This window comes from Mytilus trossulus, chromosome 6 (assembly GCF_036588685.1).
Source record: "Mytilus trossulus isolate FHL-02 chromosome 6, PNRI_Mtr1.1.1.hap1, whole genome shotgun sequence".
NCBI classification, from domain to species: Eukaryota; Metazoa; Mollusca; class Bivalvia; order Mytilida; family Mytilidae; genus Mytilus; species Mytilus trossulus.
Genome location: NC_086378.1, coordinates 72,599,322 through 72,621,148, shown reverse-complemented (window position 1 = coordinate 72,621,148; position 21,827 = coordinate 72,599,322). Strand labels below are relative to the sequence as shown.

Here is a 21,827-nt window from a genome sequence, read left to right as displayed (position 1 = left end):
AGGTCACTCAGCACTGTTTTTAGCTATTTGGGCATAATAAACAGTAAAACCGCCGAAGCGGTACATAATTGCTGTATGAATGGATAACGTCTAATCATTGGTATTTTATGATAAAACAATAAATTATGTTTCATATTGTTTTGATTTACCCTGGAAAAAAAAGTCACGTGACGATCACATGACTACTGTGGCATTTATATATAAAATTATAGTTTTCCGTAAAGTTCTAGTACGTACACTTAACGTAAATATTTCCTTTTGGTCTCATTTTAACGGGAAAAGTATGTGGAATAAGAAAAATGCTATACACTGGTGAATACTCACAAGAGATAATAAAAAATTAAAATAAACAAGCGAAAAATCGTTACGATCAACCTTTTTAAGTAAACAACGCTTTCTGTTTAATTCACCAATATTGCCACGCAAATTGTATATCAGTTTTCATAATCCTGAAAATATTCCGATTTTAAAAAGCTAATCATATTAGAAAAATACAGATGATTAATTCTAGAACTTTCGCTCTGAAGTTGACCAATGTCAAAATTCTTAATGTACGTCATTACTGTCAAACGTTCAAGTGACGTCAAAAGGGACACAACTCTGTAAATTATTCTGACGATCTTTTCAACATAAAAATAAATCGATGAGAGGACAACATACCTATATTTTAATAAAATAAATGTCATTCCCAATACATTTACCAAGTTTTATGTTTTTTTAACAACTTTCAAAACTATTTCATACAGAAATTATTAAAATAAAATGACAGCTTTGATATAAATGCCGTTGGTATACCTTTATCCTTTTAATAAAAAAAAAAAAATGTTTTTTTTTGTGTGAAAAAAACTTACCTTTAAATGCATAATGTTGGTAATATATATTTCAGCTGCAGAATAATATTTCAGTATATTTTTTTTCTTTTAGTTGCTGATAGTGTTAGAAAGACTTCCAGATGACCATATCTAGGATCAAAGTTCCATCACAAGCGACCCACCCTATTTGTTTGCCTTTTTGTGATAATAAAGATCTAAGTTATGATCTTATAATTATTTTAACCACCTAAAACGAAATTTTTACTTCATCAACATACACAGAAACATTTAGAACATGCTGGACAGAATTTGAGGGGGGGGGGGGGGGGGGGGGGTACTGGTGTTGATAGTATGACCAGGTCTTAACATTAACCCATCACACTTGTATTTGAAAAAAAACCACCAAATAAAATTATTTGTGCATCTTCCCCTGAGAATAAGTAGTTTTTGTCAATGGATAATCAAACTTTTTATGTGGAGCATCCAGACTCAAGTCTCATATATTTCTATTCATTTCTGTTTTTCGACTTTATTTTGTTTTTTAATCATTGTTGTACTTTTTCTGGTTGTATGTCTATCTTTTTTCTCAAAAGTCATATCATAAAAATCTTCTGGAAATTATCTGTATTCAGCAGAGAATAGCAGCAGCAGCAGCAGCAAACCAAACATGGAAGTCATCTGAGTCATAACACAAACATTTTTCATCTTGAATTTTATTTTGCATCTCAAATTTTGACATATATATCATGAACAATAATACAAACAAGAATATGCAATGATATAACAAAAAATATCAAATACAATGAACTACTGCAATTTTGCCAAAGTAATTATTGCAAGGTCAACAAAGGACAAGACTGCAATTGACAATTATAACCAGTCAAAACAACAAAATCCAGAGCCTGATAAAATTTTGAAGCCCCATTATAATAATCATTTGTCGATTCAACAGCGTTATGAAAATTACAGCATTTTCATGGGAAAATATCCAAAAATGCTCATCAGCAGCTACAATTATTTTCGGCTAAAACTGCCAAAACTACAAGATTATGTATACCAGAATAGATACTATCTCAACAAAAACAAAACTGGAGAAAAGGAAAAATTTGTATCCCAGTTTAGTTTGGTCAACTGGATGCAAATGAAGGAAATTGAAAAACATCAGCATACCCTTGAAGACTGCCCAATCTGCACCACAAAATACAATGTGTCTTCGTCATTACATACATGTAGAAAAGTTGAAAATAAGGCAGAAAATCTTAAGTCTTCCTGTACAAATCTGGTGGACACAATTCAGGAAGAGTTTTCTGCCTCTCCATCTTTAAACAAGGTGTGGTAAAATAAAAATTCTTAAAATTAAGAATAATTGGTGTATAAACTGGAAAAATATCACTGACAAAGTGAACCAGTATCATGATAAGCTACAGGCCCAGCAGCTTAGGCTTGTAAAATTGCATTCAGATCCTGTCTGCAGGCCAACAGAATCTAATAAAAAAATCCTAAATTTGAGATCAGATTTTAAAGTTCATCTTGAAAATCGAAAATCAATAAATAAATGAAAGAATTTAATAAAATGTATGTGCAATGTGATCTATAGTTTATGAACAGATAAAGTCCTTTACAAAAAAAGTGATTATCCTTATCTCTATAAAACAAATAACTTCTAGAACCACTAACATAAGCCTTCTCAACAAGAATCATACTAACATATTTCCTCATACACAAATGTATATAAGATTTCTAGATTGTAATCATTGATCATATCAGACTATCTGTTTCAAAATTAACATCGGTTTAAAAAGTGGGAGGTATGCATGGCAGGGAAAAATTGCCTTCCATGTTTTAACTGCCTATAAGGATCAGGCAAAATGGTAAAATAATAAAACTAATAAAAAATAAACACCAAGCTAATCATTCTACTTTGAAGTTCATTCATTATAAGTTAGAAAAAGTGAATTAGTTGTTAGCGTTTCTGGTTATGGAAATAACCAAGTTGGAGAATTGGTTAGAATAATAGAAAATTAGAGTTATCTCCCCTAAATGCTTATTTTTAGTGCATTTCAACCAAATTGTATCTTCTATTATCCAGACAGTATAAGGAAAAGAAACTATCCTTTTTTAATTCTACTTAAAAAGCCATGAATAACAATCAATGTAAATTATGGTGTTTTTTTTGGCATGTTTTCACCTGGTACTGGCAGCTAAATGATTTATTTTTATGAACAAGCTTTTTCAACATTATATAAACTTCTACTACTTTTAAAACATTAAGTTGGTATAACTGGGTTTTGACACAAAAATCAATTAATACAATGACAAACTTGTTCAGGTCAGGAGTTCAGCCAACTGAAATGAGGACCAATTTCCTAATAATCAAAATTATAATAAAATTTGTCAAAATTAACTGTCTAAATCTCTAGCCCTTCAGCTTTACTTGTGAAGTGAATTTTAACTTGATATCTAATTCAGTATTTGTACATTAAATTTATATTAAAGATAAAAAGTCTAGCTCACTATTCAAACTGATTTATAAATGCATGTATCAATGCTATACAGTTGTCTGAATAGTCTCCCTTTAACACTTATTCATAAAACAATTACCTTTAATAGTGGTACATTAAAATATTCAAAAATACAAAAAGATCTGACATCTTTATAAGACACAACACAATATTTGGAATAAAACATTAATAAAAAAAGAAGTTGAAATAATTGTAAATGATATAATATGCAGCTCACAAAATAAGAAGACTGGTTTCCTAAGCTTTAATACTTTTGATTAAAAATTCAACATATAAACAGTTTATTTATTCTTACTTTATTGTATTTCAGTGTGCATGGGCAAATCAGAAGCAAAAATGCATTCAACACAAATTAGGAAAACTTGAAAGAATACAATACAAGTTTGACTCATTAATGTCTAGTTTTACTATTAAATGGTCCTCCTCCTTCATGATTTATTTTTCCACAAAAGCAATTATATCATACAAATTTTCTTTCATCAAGCAAATTTATTCAAATAAATTCAATTATGTAATGAATTAATTAAACATTTCCTAAATATATTTTTAAAATTGAACTAATTCTAATTTTGATCATCAATATCTTTGTTATGACTCTCTTGAATTTCATTTCCAAATCATTATACTGCCATTATGATAGACTTAGATGAAATTAAAAAAAAAAAGGGAACAAAATAAGCTTTAAAATGTTTATAGGTTATTTAATTCATTCTCAAGATGTTTGATGTTGAAAAAAATGCTGAAAAAGGCTTTCTCTGACTTTTACCTTATATTAAAACCATGAATCTAAGGAGAAAAAACAAAGATGTCTGAACATATGACAAAAGATACCAAAACCTCATATCAGTATATTCCTTAAATTGCACAGCATTTAATGATAATCAATTCATGCAATCTGTTATGCTGCAAATGCATATAAATTTGCACACTCTAGTTTATAAAACATTACCATAAAAAGACATATTCACCTTCAACAAATGCAATTTTTTTTATAAATGAATCTACTATATTTGTAACACTATTTGTAGTCTCTTAAATATAACATGTTACAATTAGATGTGTAATTAAGTGACCAGTTTAATAAAATAACTTGAGTCTTAACTATAAATCCATGTCCCTTTATAAAGTACTTAAAATGTTTTCAGTAAAAGACATTCACACAATATTATAAAAGGTAGTTCTGGGGATACTGATTTTAATATGTGAAATTGCCAAGCTTTTTAGATTTTAAAATTAATTGTCCGAGTTGAGAAATATTGTAGTACACAAGATGAAGCGTTTGAATTTTTCTTCTATTGACTTTTAAACAAAATCTAATACAAACTTTGTCCTGTCATTCCAAAAAACTTCAGAAAGTTGTGTTCTTTCTATTTGACGCCATATCAAGCATGGCTGCCCTTTTTCGTGACGTCACATTGAAAAATTTAAATAAAAGCAAGAAATTTTGATGTCATAATTAAAATTCAACCAATCATGCCAAGAACATGATAATTATTTTTCTCACAAAGGTGGATTAATGTGAAACACATTAAAATGAGAGAAAAGGCAATATAAACATTTTCTATTAACCAACATAAATATTTTGTCAATGCATTAAAATTTAAATGATCTTAGATCAAAGAAATATTTCATTCCCCCAGAACTACCTTCAATTAAACAACATACATTTCATTTGTAATACAATCCATTATTCTACTACAAAACTGTTTTAACAGGTGACAAAAGCTGTTGTGCAAGTTATAAACCCAGTATTTGCTTCAAAATTTGATGTAAACTTTGAAACTGCAATTGCTGAATCTTTTCATCTGTCACCAACTGAAACCGCAGAAAGCAGGAAAAACACAATGGAACAAACACTCAACATGTCCATGCAATCTATCAACAGTGCATTAACTGACAATGACAATGATGTTAGGCAGTTCTTAACATTAGGGAAATCGTATAAAAGCCATGACCGCGAGAGGATGATATTTTTTTCAACAAAAGAAGAGGCAAGAAAGATTACCCAAAAGAAACTAGAGCAAGAACAGCTTGGAAAACTGAAACCAAAAAAACATCACGGGAATTTTGATAAATACAAATTTGACAGAGAGAATTTCATTGAGGAAATATCAACTATTGAAGAGGGTCAAATAATAAATTGGACCAGCATGGCAAGAAAGCACAACTTTCAAAATCTAAATAACAAAATGCCACTCAATTCAGGACAGATTTTAATGGCATATGCTAAAGAGCAAGGTATAATGAAAGCAATTTTTACAGACTCCTTTATTTTTTAATATTTACTGAATATAAATTTTTAATAGATCCATGGATTGCTTTAAACTCTTTATTTAAAAGTTTGCTATTAAAAGTAAATTTGTAATCAAGCAATCCACATCCTGAATGGCAAAAACAGTAAAAAATATTTTTGTAAGACATATCAATTTGATTTAAAAAAAAAAAAGAAAGGAGTTGCTATTATTACCCAATCAGAACCATACTGTAGCAATTATAGAATGTGTCCATAGTACACAGATGCTAAACTTGCACTATTATATTCTATGTTTAGTAAATTCATCAAAAATCTAATTTGGCATCCCTTTTGATAATGTTAAAATGAACTTTGATGGTCTGAAACAGTTGCTTTCAATCTGCCTTTATTTTTTTCATTAGGAATAGATATTTACAAATTTAACAAGCAAAGTCGAGTCAGCGGCAGGGATTACATGCGCCGTGTTCGTCGTGCAAAAAAAAGGTTGCTGAAGACAAAGATTTCTATCAATACACCAAGGTCAGCCAAAATACTGAGAGGTATAGTTAAGGAAAAGGTAGAGTCAGGCGAAATTAACATTGGAAAAAAGATAGCTCCAAAAACCTTCCTAACAACAACGATAAATAAGGAAGGAAACCTTATTGAAAAATCAAAAACAGTCTATGGTAGAAAAATTCCATTAAAAGAAATATTGGAAAAAGAAAACCATAGGTTACATGCAGCTGGGGTTCTTAGAGTGAACACTGATGAATATTATGACGAATTAACAGAGCCTGAGCTAGACAAGTGTCTGATCAACTTGCAAGAGAATCATCACTGCAACAGCAACACAGAAACAAAACGTAACATCTTGAAGGCAATTCAAAGATCAAGAAACATTAAAGTCTGGCATGACCATTCTGATATTCTTAGCCATACCTACATAAATTTCATGATAAGTTACATGTATGACTCTGCAAATTTTCTAACAAGCAAAGAGTATCTGGAAAAAAATCCTACCATCAAAGATATAGACATACAGAAAATTGTTGAAAGGCCACAACTGTATATTTTAGGACAATCAGGTAAAAAAAGTACTACATGACAACAAATATATAAAGTATAAGGAGAAATATTGTATGGAAAGAGTTTGTAACTGATCAAATTCTATTTAAAAAGAAAATGGGGTACGACTACAAATGGTACTCTTTCTCCAACTCATGAAAATAAAATTGGGTTTGATTACCAATTATATATTTCTTTGTCCTATTCCATGAAAATAAAATGGGGTATGAATACCTATTAAACATTTCTGTTTCCTATTCTATATAAACAAAATAAAGTATGTTTACCAATTTTACATTTCTGTGTCCTTTTCCATGAAAATAAAATGGGGTTTGATTACCTATTAAACATTTCTTTGTCCTATTCCATGAAAATAAAATGGGGTATGATTATCAATTATACATTTCTTTGTCCTATTCCATGAAAATAAAATGGGGTATGATAACCAATAATACATTTGTGTCCTATTCAATAACTAGAGGCTCCAAAGAGCCTGTGTCGCTCACCTTGGTCTATGTGAATATTAAACAAAGGAAGCAGATGGATTCATGACAAAATTGTGTTTTGGTGATGGTGATGTGTTTGTAAATCTTACTTTACTAGTCTTGCTGCTTACATTTATCTCTATCTATAATGAACTTGGCCCAGTAGTTTCAGTGGAAAATGTTAATAAAAATTTACAAATTTTATGAAAATTGTTAAAAATTGACTATAAAGGACAATAACTCCTTAGGGGGTCAATTGACAATTTCGGTCATGTTGACTTATTTGTAAATCTTACTTTGCTGAACATAATTGCTGTTTACAGTTTATCTCTATCTATAATAAAATTTAAGATAATAACCAAAAACAGCAAAATTTCCTTAAAATTACCGATTCAGGGGCAGCAACCCAACAACGGGTTGTCAGATTCATCTGAAAATTATAGGGCAGATAGATCTTGATCTGAGTAATAATTTTACCCCGTGTTGGATTTGCTCTAAATGCTTTGGTTTTTGAGTTATAAGCCAAAAACTGCATTTTACCCCTATGTTCTATTTTTAGCTGTGGCGGCCATCTTGATTTGAAAGTCGGGTCACCGGACACATTTTTAAAACAAGATACCCCAAAGATGATGATTGCCAAGTCTGGATTAATTTGGCCCAGTAGTTTCAGAGGAGAAGATTTTTGTAAAAGATAACTAAGATTTACGAAAAATGGTTAAAAATTGACTATAAAGGGCAATAACTCCTAAACGGGTCAACTGACCATTTCGGTCATGTTGACTTATTTGTAAATCCTACTTTACTAAACATTATTGCTGTTTACAGTTTATCTCTATCTATAATAATATTCAAGATAATAACCAAAAACTGCAAAATTTCCACAAAATTACCAATTCAGGGGCAGCAACCCAACAACGGGTTGACCGATTCATCTGAAAATTTCAGGGCAGATAGATCTTGACCTGATAAACATTTTTACCCTTGTCAGATTTCCTCTAAATGCTTTGGTTTTTGAGTTATAAGCCAAAAACTGCATTTTACCCCTATGTTCTATTTTTTGCCGTGGCGGCCATCTTGGTTGGTTGACAGGGTCACGCCACACATTTATTAAACTAGATACCCCAATGATGATTGTGGCCAAGTTTGGTTCAATTTGGCCCAGTAGTTTCAGAGGAGAAGATTTTTGTAAAAGATAACTAAGATTTACGAAAAATGGTTAAAAATTGACTATAAAGGGCAATAACTCCTAAACGGGTCAACTGACCATTTCGGTCATGTTGACTTATTTGTAAATCCTACTTTACTAAACATTATTGCTGTTTACAGTTTATCTTTATCTATAATAATATTCAAGATAATAACCAAAAACTGCAAAATTTCCACAAAATTACCAATTCAGGGGCAGCAACCCAACAACGGGTTGACCGATTCATCTGAAAATTTCAGGGCAGATAGATTTTGACCTGATAAACATTTTTACCCCATGTCAGATTTCCTCTAAATGCTTTGGTTTTTGAGTTATAAGCCAAAAACTGCAGTTTACCCCTATGTTCTATTTTTAGCCGTGGCTGCCATCTTGGTTGGTTGACTGGGTCACGCCACACATTTTTTAAACTAGATACCCCAATGATGATTGTGGCCAAGTTTGGATTAATTTGGCCAAGTAGTTTCAGAGGAGAAGATTTTTGTAAAAGATTACTTTAATTTACGAAAAATGGTTAAAAATTGACTATAAAGGGCAATAACTCCTAAACGGATCAACTGACCATTTTGGTCATGTTGACTTATTTGTAGATCTTACTTTGCTGAACATTATTGCTGTTTACAGTTTATCTCTATCTATAATAATATTCAAGATAATAACCAAAAACTGCAAAATTTCCACAAAATTACCAATTCAGGGGCAGCAACCCAACAACGGGTTGACCGATTCATCTGAAAATTTCAGGGCAGATAGATCTTGCCCTGATAAACATTTTTACCCCATGTCAGATTTCCTCTAAATGCTTTGGTTTTTGAGTTATAAGCCAAAAACTGCATTTTACCCCTATGTTCTATTTTTAGCCATGGCGGCCATCTTGGTTAGTTGGCCGGGTCACCGGACACATTTTTTAAACTAGATACCCCAATAATGATAGTGGCCAAGTTTGGTTTAATTTGGCCCAGTAGTTTCAGAGGAGAAGATTTTTGTAAAAGTTAACAACGACGACGGACGACGGACGACAGACGACGACGGACGCCGGACGCAAAGTGATGGGAAAAGCTCACTTGGCCCTTCGGGCCAGGTGAGCTTAAAATAAGATGGGACATGATTACCAAATATACATTTCTTTGTCCTATTCCATAAAAATAAAATGGGGTATGATTACCAATTAAACATTTCTTTGTCCTATTTCATGAAAAGAAAACAGGGTACTATTACAAATATTACATTTGTGTCCAAATATTGCAAATAAAGACATTTTTTGTTAAGGGCCTATAGTTTCCCTCGTAAGAAAATCAAACAAGATGCAATGGCTTTTAAATCAAAATTACTTTTACTCTCCAGTCCTACCCTTTTTAAAAGCCTGTTTCACTTTTTGAAAAAACAACTTTTTAAGATTATTCAATGAAATCTGTGTTGCAAAAAAAATATTAAGTTGTCGACCAGATTCCTTGATAGAATTTGAAACTGATCAAATCTGTCTCTGGAGAATATTTTGAATAAACTGGGATACAATTTCAGCAAGTACAGATCAAGACCAAAGAACTTATATACAGACCAGAATGGAGGACATTGTAGAAGTATCTGAAGGAACCAAATTCCAAGATGTCACTTTCACGGACAAAATAAGAGTTTTCAGTGGCGACAACCCGGCAAGACAGTTTGAAGCAGGACAACAGAGAGGTGGAGCATACAGCTGTCTTTGTGGTATTCCATCAAAAGCCCATATTAATCTTGAAAGCTGCTACAAGCAAAAACCTCAGGATCTGGAAGACAGACGAAAACTTGTAACTGAAGGGTATTTGTGGAAAAAAATTGAGGGAGGTAATTTTAATCCCTTCAAAAATTTAAAAAAAGAAGAAATTATCAATGAATTGGATTATAGGAAAATCGAAATCATAAAAGAAGATAAGCCATCCCTACAACAAGAACTGACAGAGCTGTTACATGGAATCTGCAGACCACCAGCACTGATGCTAAATAACCCATCAACATCAGCCTCTGAACATCATATTGCCCATTATGAGATCATGCAGTGTGAACCATTGCATGATATAACAAATGTGGTGCAAAATGTTTTAACAGAACTTCCACACCATGTGGAAGATCCTGAGACAAAGATGGCACTTGAAAAGTTTACAACAAAGGCCATTGGTGATAAAAACCAACTTAAGGGTTCGGATGCCAGATGTATTGCCATCAAACTGGAGAAATTGGTTCACTCTCTCTTCTTAGATGACAAGATATCTAATGATATAGTCAAGATGGTTTCTTCCATGGTGGAAATTATTCACATTGCTTACAGCCCTGAGGAGAAAAGAAGTCCAAGGCAAGTACTTCGCCTTTTCAACATAACCTTTTTATTTGGAGTATTGGCGAAGTCTGTAATTGCTAATCCTGTGAAAATGACACAAAGAAAGTTCTATGGTAACCATTTTCACTCCATTGTTACACATCTAGCTGAAACATACAGGATCATGAACACCAAATCTGTTCTTACTGAAGATGAGGAGAGATCTTTTGGACTTCTTAGAAGAATTTCCGAGACCACTTCAAACAGAAAACCTGGTGATGTGATTGACAATGCTATCATCAGATACAATTGTCAATCACAAGCTGATGACAGATTAGACTCCTTAAAAAAACAAGAATGTGAGATAAGTCGCCTAGCTAAACTACTACCAGAAAGAACAAGTTCTGTATTTAACAAAGACATCCTAATGAACAAATCATCTTTGTATCAAACACATTTAAGCAGGATTGCTGAATTTGTTAAACCTGGAGAAAACATCTGGTGGCACTTCAATGGTGATTCTGTGGTCTTTCATGACAGTCAGCAGGAACCTCCTTTCAGAGATGATGGGCCTCTTCTTTTGCATTTCAGATCTTCTTCCTTAAAACAAAAACATGAGGAAAATGAAAAAATCTGGCAAAATTGCATAGATCAATATGAAACAAAAAATCTGTCATTGCCTTTACTTAAGTTAAACTAGAGGCTCTAAAGAGCCTGTGTCGCTCACCTTGGTATATGTGAATATTAAACAAAGGAAGCAGATGAATTCATGACAAAATTGTGTTTTGTTGATGGTGATGTGTTTTTAAATCTTACTTTACTAAACAGTCTTGCTGCTTACAATTATCTCTATCTATATTGAAATTGGCCCAGTAGTATCAGTGGAAATGTTAATTAAAAATTTAAAATTTTATGAAAATTGTTAAAAATTGACTATAAAGGACAATAACTCCTTAGGGGGTCAATTGACCATTTCGGTCATGTTGACTTATTTATAGATCCTACTTTGCTGAACATTATTGCTGTTTACAGTTTATCTTTATCTATAATAATATTCAAGATAATAACCAAAAACAGCAAAATTTCCTTAAAATTACCGATTCACGGGCAGCAACCCAACAACAGGTTGTCAGATTCATCTTCCAATTACAGGGCAGATAGATATTGATCTGATAAACAAATTCACCCCAAGTCAGATTGCTCTAAATGCTTTGGTTTTGAGTTATAAGCCAAAAACTGCATTTTACCCCTATGTTCTATTTTTAGCCTTTGTGGCAATCTTGGTTGGTTGACCTGGTCACGCCACACATTTTTTAAACTAGATACCCCAAGGATGATTGTTGCCAAGTTTGGATTAATTTGGCCCAGTAGTTTCAGAGGAGAAGATTTTTGTAAAGATAACTAAGATTTACGAAAAATGGTTAAAAATTTACTATAAAGGGCAATAACTCCTAAACGGGTCAACTGACCATTTTGGTCATGTTGACTTATTTGTAGATCTTACTTTGCTGAACATTATTGCTGTTTACAGTTTATCTCTATCTATAATAATATTCAAGATAAAAACCAAAAACAGCAAAATTTCCTTAAAATTACCAATTCAGGGGCAGCAACCCAACAACCGATTGACCGATTCATCTGAAAATTTCAGGGCAGATAGATCTTGACCTGATAAACATTTTTACCCCATGTCAGATTTGCTATAAATGCTTTGGTTTTTGAGTTATAAGCCAAAAACTGCATTTTACCCCTATGTTCTATTTTTAGCCCTGGCGGCCATCTTGGTTGGTTGACCGGGTCACGCCACACATTTTTTAAACTAGATACCCCAATGATGATTGTGGCCAAGTTTGGTTTGATTTGGCCCAGTAGTTTCAGAGGAGAAGATTTTTGTAAAAGTTAACGACGACGGACGACGGACGACAGACGACGGACGACGGACGCCGGACGCAAAGTGATGGGAAAAGCTCACTTGGCCCTTCGGGCCAGGTGAGCTAAAAAAAGGGGTCAAGATGGAAAAATTGTTATAGTGTTGAATGAAAGAAAGAAAGGTAATACATGTACATGCGTCTTCACAGAATATTAACTTACAATGCTTTCATTGCAACCATATTGAAACCTCTCAGCAGCACAAAATTGACCAAAGCCTTAAAAGGTTTTTAAGTGTAAAATACAACCAGATGCTCTGCAGGGCGCAGCTTAATACAACCAGAAGTCAATTCTTGAAGATTTCTTGCTATTGCAGAATACTGTGCAATTGAAAATTTCTTGCTATTACACAATACTTATAATACAATATAATAATTTTGGACCACGATTTGCACCAACTTAAAAACTGGGCCCATAATCTAAGTACCTGTTTAGATTCAGCATATATCAAAGAACCCTAAGAATTCAATTTTTGTTAAAATCAAGCTTAGTTTAATTTTGGACCCCTTTGGACCTAAATGTAGACCAATTTGAAAACAGAACCAAAAAATTAAGAATCTGAAAACACGGTTAGATTTGAAATGTCAAAGAACCCAAATATTTCAAGTTTTGATGAAATCAAACAGTCTAATTTTGGACCCTTTTAGCCCCTAATTCCTTGGAACCATAACTCCCAAAATCACTCCAAACCTTTCTTTTGTGGTCATTAACCTTGTGTTAAAATTTTAAAGATTTCTGTTATTATTAACTAAAAATCTATGAAGAGGAAAATCAACATAATAAAAACACACAACTATCTAAAACTACACCTTATTTCTTGTAGACAAAGAAGTCCCCTATCCGAATGTTAGCACAGGTATCCAGGCAACATCAACAAATAGTGTTGAGCAATCTGGTAGGTCAAAGTATCCTGAAATATTTGTTTAATTAGAGTTTTTGCTTTCATTTCATGTTTCATTTCTTGTTTTTTTTTTAATAGATACGACCATTGTTTTTCCTGTTAGAATGGTTTTACACTAGTAGTTTTGGGTCCTTCATAGCTTGTTGTTAGGTGTTAGCCAAGACTCTGTGATGAAGGCCTTTGACCTTTAATGGTTTACTTTTATAAATTGTTATTTGGGTGGAGAGTTGTCTCATTGACACTCCTACAACATCTTCCTATATCTAGGAACAAAGGACATTATATATATAAAGAACAATTTTTTGTAGTGTTTTAACTTTTTTCTCTCATGATATGCAATAAATCATTGCATTATGATTGTTTGCATTTATTTGGTCTCAAAAACTGCAGCAGTGTGGAAATTATGTTGCAAGTACTTGTCTCTGGACAAGTCTAGCTGTAAATGTTACTTGTCCAGTAAAATTTTACGAAATTGAACTTTGTCATGTGATTTTTTTTGTCCATTGAAAGTAAGATTTAAAAAAATACTTGTCCATGTGTTTCAATGTACACTGTATGAGTCATGCAAGGCATTTCCACACCGATGAACTGTATTATTTCTTACCAGTTTCTTTGTTTTTTAGATGATGAGCATGAACCTGCATTTATTCCAACTGTGGATGAAACTCGCAGCAATCATGAAGAGACAGGTATTTACTAAAATGAAAAATATTTAACATTCTCATCAAATTACATTTATAATTAACATGATATTCTGACCGGATTATACTCATCATGCACAACCTCAGTAGCCCCTGTATGTATGATGGTCTGTGAAGTTTCATCAATACCAATTTGTTTATTCGGGTATTTGAACTAATTACACATATAAAATGATTGTGTATGTATTTATGAATTGCAGTTGTATCATGTGTATTGTTTGTTTCTTATTTTGTATTTGTCATAAACTTGTTGATTATAGTTTATTCCTTACTTGCGGATTACAGAATTTATCTTTCATTTGCAGAGTTATCTCCTTTTTATAGTAAGTACAGCAAATTTTCAAAAACTATTATTTCTTACCAGTTTTTAATTTTTTCAGATGATGAGCAGGAACCAGCATTTATTCCGACTGTGGAGGAAAATCACATCAATCATGAAGAGACAGGTATAAACTAAAAAAAAAAAATATTGCAGCATTATCAATATAAAACATGTTACAACCCAATATTGACTTAAGGTGGTACCTAACACTACAGGGAGATAACTCTGTAAAATCAGCTAAACGTTTTAATTACGTCGTGTTGTAAAGGGAATATTAAGCTTCTCAATGATCAAAATAAGCATTTGTCAAACTGCTATATAACCAGTGTATTTTTTCTGATAAAACGGTTGGTTCAAATTTTTTGAAATTTTTATATTTTTGTCAAAGGGTCAAAGTAAATAATTTGTCAAAATTTTATGAAAATTAAACGATCCAAATTAATTTTAGTTAAAGTGTTGGGTACCACCTTAAGACTTAAGCAACTTAGCAGCACAAAGAGTTTTGTAGGTTAAGCAACATAATTATCTTTTTTTTTTTTTTTTAGATACAGCAGTCCAACATTCTATTCAGGCAACAACAACAAGTAACATGAGTAATGATGAGCAATCAGGTAGGTCAAAGTATCCTGAAATAATTTTATAATAAGACTTTTTGCTGCCAACCTTTATTATTCCATCTGACGTTTGGTAAAATTTCAAAAGCATCTTTCAATATAAAGCAATGTTTTTAACACTAGTTATTAATTATCTTGGAGCAAAACATTTGCTGTAATCTGTCACTAGAAGTTTGAGGCCAATACCTTAGGAAGGTAGCTATATGCCTTGCTAACACATACATTTAATTCAAATTGAATGCAAATTCGTTAAATAGGTATACACACTCTTCTTTTTAATTCGAATTGGCTATTAAATTGTAATTATCCAATTCACATTACATATATGCTTTTGTTAAAACTAATCAAAAGTTAAGGTTGTTTGGACAGTTAAGGCAATTTGACATGCATTGTAATTCAAATTAAAATTGACGTAAGATGTGTTGAATTCGAATTACGTGTGAACTCAGCATAAGTAAGCTATAGCAAACTTTCCAAAAACTATTATTTCTTACCAGTTTTAAATTTTTTCAGATGATGAGCAGGAACCAGCATTTATTCCGACTGTGGAGGAAAATCACACCAATCATGAAGAGACAGGTATAAACTAAAAAAAATAAATATTGCAGAATTATCAATCCAATATGAAATATGTGTACTCGTTGTTTGTTTATTAAATTTCTTGTAACAATGAAACTGAATGAAAATGTCCCACAACTCAGAACCTACAAAATCCAGAATTCATGAGAAAAAAAACATGCAGGAGCTTACATTATAGATACATGTATAAACATTTCTTCAAAGTTTCAGGCATATTGGTTAAAGTGTTTTTGAATTAATGTTCAACAAGTTGATAACGTACGATCAACGGTATACCATCATACGTCCCGTAAACAGGCGTATAAAAACTGCAGTAAACTGTAGCCAGCATAAGTACTAGGCCAGGATTTGAACCTGGAACCTCCTCAACTGGGTTGAGGTGCTCTTCCAAATGAGCTACCTAGTAAACAATAAGGGTCAAAACTATCAATTCACAAAACTGATGAATTTGTCTTATATTTCAATGTCTTAAAGTGTCCAAAGTGAATGTGGTTTATGTTCATGATTTCTCCAATATGAATACTTCTAAAATGCAAAACCTTTAAAGACAAATAATTCAGCCATATTTTTATTTAAGATGATGATTCAATGACCATTTCATCTAAACAGATTGTTTCCCTTTCTGGAGACCATTGTAAATTTTAAAATCTAATACACATCATGCCAAAAACTGAAAAGTTAACAAAATAATTCTACATGGTTTTTCAATACTTATCAGTGTTTTTGGTTAACCAGCAAAACTTTACAAATACTTGGGTTTTTTTTTAGAATGAAAGCCTGTTGTCAAAGAATTCTTATCTCCCTGTGGTGGTCCTTGAAGAATGTCTGGAGGTCCTCAACTTTAATCTTTACTTTTGCATATTACCAATAATTTGGTTAAATCCATCCACCAAGTTACCAACAAATTTTCAACAGTAGTCTTTGTGTCTGAAAAGTAATATTAAAAAACTAATATATAAAATGTAATGAACTTTATTTTAATTTCATTTTCCTTTATCCTTATTTACAGGCTACCAGTTATCAAATCATACTGTACACAATGTTGATGAGAAATTTGCTGCAAGAAAAGTAATAGATAAACAGCTTTCAACAAGTTAGTCTTTTGTTTTAAAATGAGATTTCTGATGACTGAAAAATGCATAGGAATTGCATGTAAAGAAATTCATTGTTCATTTTTTACACAATTGGGCTAAATAAAAATGTAATTGTGGTTCCAGTTACCAGAAAGACCCAAGAACTTTTTTTGTGTCATTTCTGAAAACAACAATTAATTGATCAAATTTGGAGGATTGTGAATTTAAATAATTAAATTCATAGATTCCCGTTTAATATCTGAACTTCATCAGAAATATCAATTCTTAAATGCAACAAAATTAACAAGAAACGTAACATGGCTATTTATTTTTTTCCCAGTAACACTTGAAAAATGTGGAACTTCCGGTAGAGGCATGTATAATACTGTATTCAACACATTTTTTTTTATTGATTTTGACAATCCATCATGTCCATCATAAAAATTTAAAAATAAATAAAATGAAATTCCTCACCTACCGACCCTCATTTCCTAAAAGAATGTTACTGTAACCACACATATATTTTTATTTGGCCTTGGCATATAATTTTTAGTATTCCAGTAACACATACAATACATGTACCTATAAATATAAAACAAATCTAACTTATCTATGTATTAATATATTTATAAACATTGGTAACTTTATATTTATAATTAAGTTTGATGGATGAAGTTTTTAGGTTCAATGTTTTATCTTTCAGGATATAAGCATTTGGAAGATGACAAAGTTAAAGTTCTTTACAACTCATATATTAACAAAGGTATGATAATTATAATAAAAACTTAAAACTCAATCAGTTACATTAAAACTGGCATTTATGAAATACCATTTTTACCATAAAATATATTGCTCGGCAGACCTTAAATTATTTTTTTCTTGCTTTGGCTTGGTTTTTTTAATTTTTTATTCCATTTCATACCTTTATATTCATGAAACCATTGTTGAACAAACTTCACAACTACATGTACATGTAACTGAAAATGATGAAAGTTGTCAGTTTAAATGGCCATGGTAGGGCCTAAATTAAAATATTGTTTGTTTCCCCAATCCCGACCCTGCCAAGCCAGGTGACGGTAGGTAGGTAGGGAAATAACTTTATTTTCTAAAAAGCTTGAACATTATCAGACGATCCAGCAAGCGTGACAATCCAAAATGAATAAAATAATATTCGACTTAGTTTTGACAATAAAATTTTATGAGCAGCACCAATTTTGCAGGGTCGGTCGGGATTGGGGAAACAAACAATATTTTATTTTAGGCCTAGCTCCCTATCTTCATGATCTATGATAACGATGTTATCTGCTTATTGCATGCATTATTTGACAAATATTTGAATTTTTCAATATACAATAATCCAAATGCAAATCTTATTACAGATAAGAAATCTGCTATATGTGACAATGATGACAGGTCAAGTTATACAGCAAGTACATGTAGAACAACCATTAGGAAGAGAAAATTGCAAGTTAAAAGGAATCTTTTTGAAGACAAAAAAGGTAATGTACATCCTATTGAAACTATTACATGTATGACTTGTTGTGTCAGAACGACATAAACAGTCCTTTTTCAAATAAAGTGAAAACCTGCAATATCAATTACAAGTGGAGACTGAATCGTGCACGGTCCAGTATTCAACTGTCTATTTCAGAATATTTTAGACAGACTGAGAGTGCAAACTTAAGTCCCCTTCAACTTCAACGGTAGGGGTCTAATAATAATTTACTTTCCAACTGAAAAGATGCTGTAATTTTCAAGTTTCATATATGATTTCCATGCTTAGAGAATTCAGAAACAAATCATTTTCGTCTTTTGTACATACATGTTTAATAAATAATAAAATGAATTGTCTCTTCAAACTTGATAAATGTGATGTTTTATTTTCAGGTAAAAGTAATAAGGGGATTCTGCTAGAACTTGGACAAATTGACAAAATGAATATGGTCCATCAATATGTATTAGATTCAAGTAAAGGTAAATTGAACAATTTATACATGTTGTAATTAATAAAAATAAGTTGTTCTTTTTGTCAATAATAATCTTGCTTTTGAAATTAAAAGTGCATAAAACAAAATAAAAATTAATGACAGGAATTCTCCCCCCCCCCCCCCTCATATTAAAACATTTAAATGATGATCACTTTTTAATTGACATGAATATCCTAATTTATAGTACATTTGTATCTAGTGTACCTCATTCTTGTATTGCCAAGACACAGGAATATAGGCAAGCCAACAGTCGTATACTCAATAATTATAAACAAAAACATAACTGGACAAAAAAATATAGTTAAAAAGAGGACACAGGACTGACATCTAGGACCCTCTGTATTCTTCTGTCCGTTCATCTATTTTCATTTTACTGCTTTTTTGGGAGGTTTCATTTTAAATCATTTGATTCACATTCTGTTGATAAAACTTACTTAATCATGATCAAATCATCTAGCTACCTTTAAACTCTGAGGTTCCTTAATTATTATTGTCAGCACACCAATTAAATTACTTAACCTGGTTCCAAAAGTTAAGTATATCTATGACAAGTAATAGCTGTAAACCGTAAACCAGTGTGTCATGATTTGACCAAGTACCCTATGTAACAACAAATTTCAATGTATACGAACGAACTTTTATGTTTTGAAAAAAGTTTATTGTGCATAATATGAAAATTTTTATTGAACACTTTTTTTTATCTGTATTTTAAATAAATGCATTTCCTACATAGAACTGTATTTTATTTACAGTGATGGCAGATGTTCAAAAACCTAAAACAGAGATGGACTTTTGCAAAGATCTGTTAGGTGATGAGAATAGAGAAATAATAGATGTCATCAAATACCAAACTCTTCTTGAAAAATATCCAGGCAACAGATCGTTTAAATCTTCATTTGATATTGCTATGGCTAAGTTACAAACTGCAATATCAAAGGAACATAACACACTAAAGAAATTGTTTTTGGAATCAAAGTTTGATCGTATAATATCTGGTAAACTAAAAAAAGCAGAAATGCTTTTGAAAAAATGGAAAGTATATTTCTTTTAACCCAATTTTGGTCAGGTTTTCATTCTTATATATATTTAAATTCAAATGGTAATTATCTTGTTGCAGTGATAAGTATATATCATAGATTTAGAAGGATTATTGGGTTTTTCTTTTTTGATAAGCTGAATGTTATGTTATATATAATTATTTCAAAGAGAAAGCAATTCAAAATGAAAATCTTGTTTTTATTGTTTTTTTCATCGGACTGCGTTGAATTCAACACATGTATCTATTTTACATGTTAATGTATTTACATGTATATGGAAGTTAAAACATCAAGACTTTTTCTGCAAAATGTTTATTTAGGTTTTTTTTAATGTAATTAAGCTCATTTCAAAAACTAACAGTTGTCACTTGACAAAAATAAAAGGTCAACATTGAAACCAGGTACTTGTGTACTTTGAAGGTTTTATGAAGTTTGAGTTTGTTATGTAATAAAGATAATGTTAGTAAAAAAATGTAAATACCATTTTCTGTGAGCTTCCTCAGGTTTTAACAATGGATGGTATTTAAATTTAGACAAATTGTCAATAATCATTGAGTTATGGTGCCAGGGAAACATTAAGGTGGCAGTTAAATTATGGTACTTTTGAGTTATTTGATTGTTATCCATCTACTTTGAACTGTTTGATAGGTTTCCAGTTACAGTAACATATTTTGTTATAACATGTGTAATATCAATATCTAACCAGTAACTTTGTAAAAATGGATGTCAAGCTTATGATAGATAAATTAATTATTTTTAATTAATAAAAGATGAAAACATAAAAGTTAAATCAATTTATGGAATATTTTCTATACTAATTTGTCTTAATATATTATGAATTCTAGATTTTTGCTTACATGCTAAGGATTACAATTATATTATGAATTCTGGATTTTTCCTTACATGTTGAGGATTACAATTATATATTTTTCTCAAATTTGTCAAATGCAGAAAATTTAATTAAGAGTAAACATTTTTAACATCTTAGTCTTTTATATGTACATGAAAAAATTGTTTATTCAAATACATTCATAAATGACACATTATCATAAATATATAGCCACTAATATTTGTGTTGTTATACTTTATTGTTAATTTGTAAATACAAATGAGGGGGAATTAATTGGACCTTAATCGGGACCCTCGGATCAGGTGTTTTTAAGATCAGGATTTTGGGATTCTAAGCCCAGGATTTTGGTATCAGGACCCCTCCTAACCCCCCTCACAAATGTATATTAAAAAGATGTGGTGTGATTGCAAATGAGACAGCCCTTCACAAGAGACCAAAGTTAAATGACACGGAAATTAACAAGTCAACTGTCAAGACTGTATGTGATCATACAGCACAGCCTTCAACAATGAGCAAAACCACTACTGCATAGTAATCTGTATAAGGCCTTGAAATGACAAATGTAAACCAATGCAAACAAGAAAAGTAATGCCCTAAAGCACAAAAAAATACTGAAAATCAAAAATGTAACACAGCAACAAACTATCCTGACTTGGGACAGGCACATGAATACATAATGTGGCGAAGTTTAATTTCAAGTAATAAAAACAAAAAACTCCAGGATAAACTTGTAAAAATAGAGAAGACCAATTAACAACTAAACAAGAATGTGTCAGTTTTAGGTAGAGTTGTTAAGAGATCTGACCTGTTTCTGCTATCCACAAGAACTTGCGGTCATCCACTGTTCAGCACTTCAGTACTTAGATAAAGTCTGTCTGCACCTAATACTTATCCAGAAACATATAGAACTTGTGTTAAACTCTGTTCCAATTTGTTTTATTGGACTTCAGATGGATTTTGTTAATTCAAGAACTTACTTACCCCGCCCACCCATGGCTCCTTAAAGACTTAACACATGTAGGAGTTAGAGGACAGGTGCAGAACTGCCAAAATCATGCATTTTGCCTAAGATTCATGCATTGTCATCGAAATTAATTTCTCTATAATCTTATAATTTTTGCTTAAAATTCATGCATACATGTATGTTGAATTTTGGCACCCGGTAACGACCTAAGATAAGCAAAAAAAACCAAACTGAATATTTTCAATTTTTTGGAAT

The 21,827-nt window shown here is 31.5% G+C and overlaps 1 protein-coding gene across 1 annotated transcript; it reads left to right on the top strand.

Moving 5' to 3' along the window:
• Positions 1–5,884: 5,884 nt before the first annotated feature.
• LOC134722992 (uncharacterized) lies at positions 5,885–20,683 on the top strand. The gene is made up of 13 exons (XM_063586622.1): positions 5,885–6,652; positions 9,843–11,129; positions 12,609–12,665; positions 13,367–13,438; positions 14,068–14,133; positions 14,526–14,591; positions 15,013–15,078; positions 15,595–15,660; positions 16,670–16,753; positions 17,437–17,496; positions 18,113–18,232; positions 18,621–18,707; positions 19,474–20,683. The coding sequence occupies exons 1-13, from the start codon at positions 6,043–6,045 to the stop codon at positions 19,770–19,772; spliced, it is 2,940 nt and encodes a 979-aa protein (XP_063442692.1). The 5' UTR covers positions 5,885–6,042; the 3' UTR covers positions 19,773–20,683.
• The last annotated feature ends 1,144 nt before the right edge of the window (positions 20,684–21,827 follow it).

Coding starts and splice junctions, on each gene's coding strand:
- LOC134722992 (XM_063586622.1), top strand. CDS start 6,043: ATGCGCCGTGTTCGTCGTGCAAAAAAAAGGTTGCTGAAGACAAAGATT. Junction 14,134..14,525: donor CAGCAATCATGAAGAGACAG/GTATTTACTAAA, acceptor TAATTTTTTCAG/ATGATGAGCAGGAACCAGCA. Junction 18,233..18,620: donor TCTTTTTGAAGACAAAAAAG/GTAATGTACATC, acceptor TTTTATTTTCAG/GTAAAAGTAATAAGGGGATT.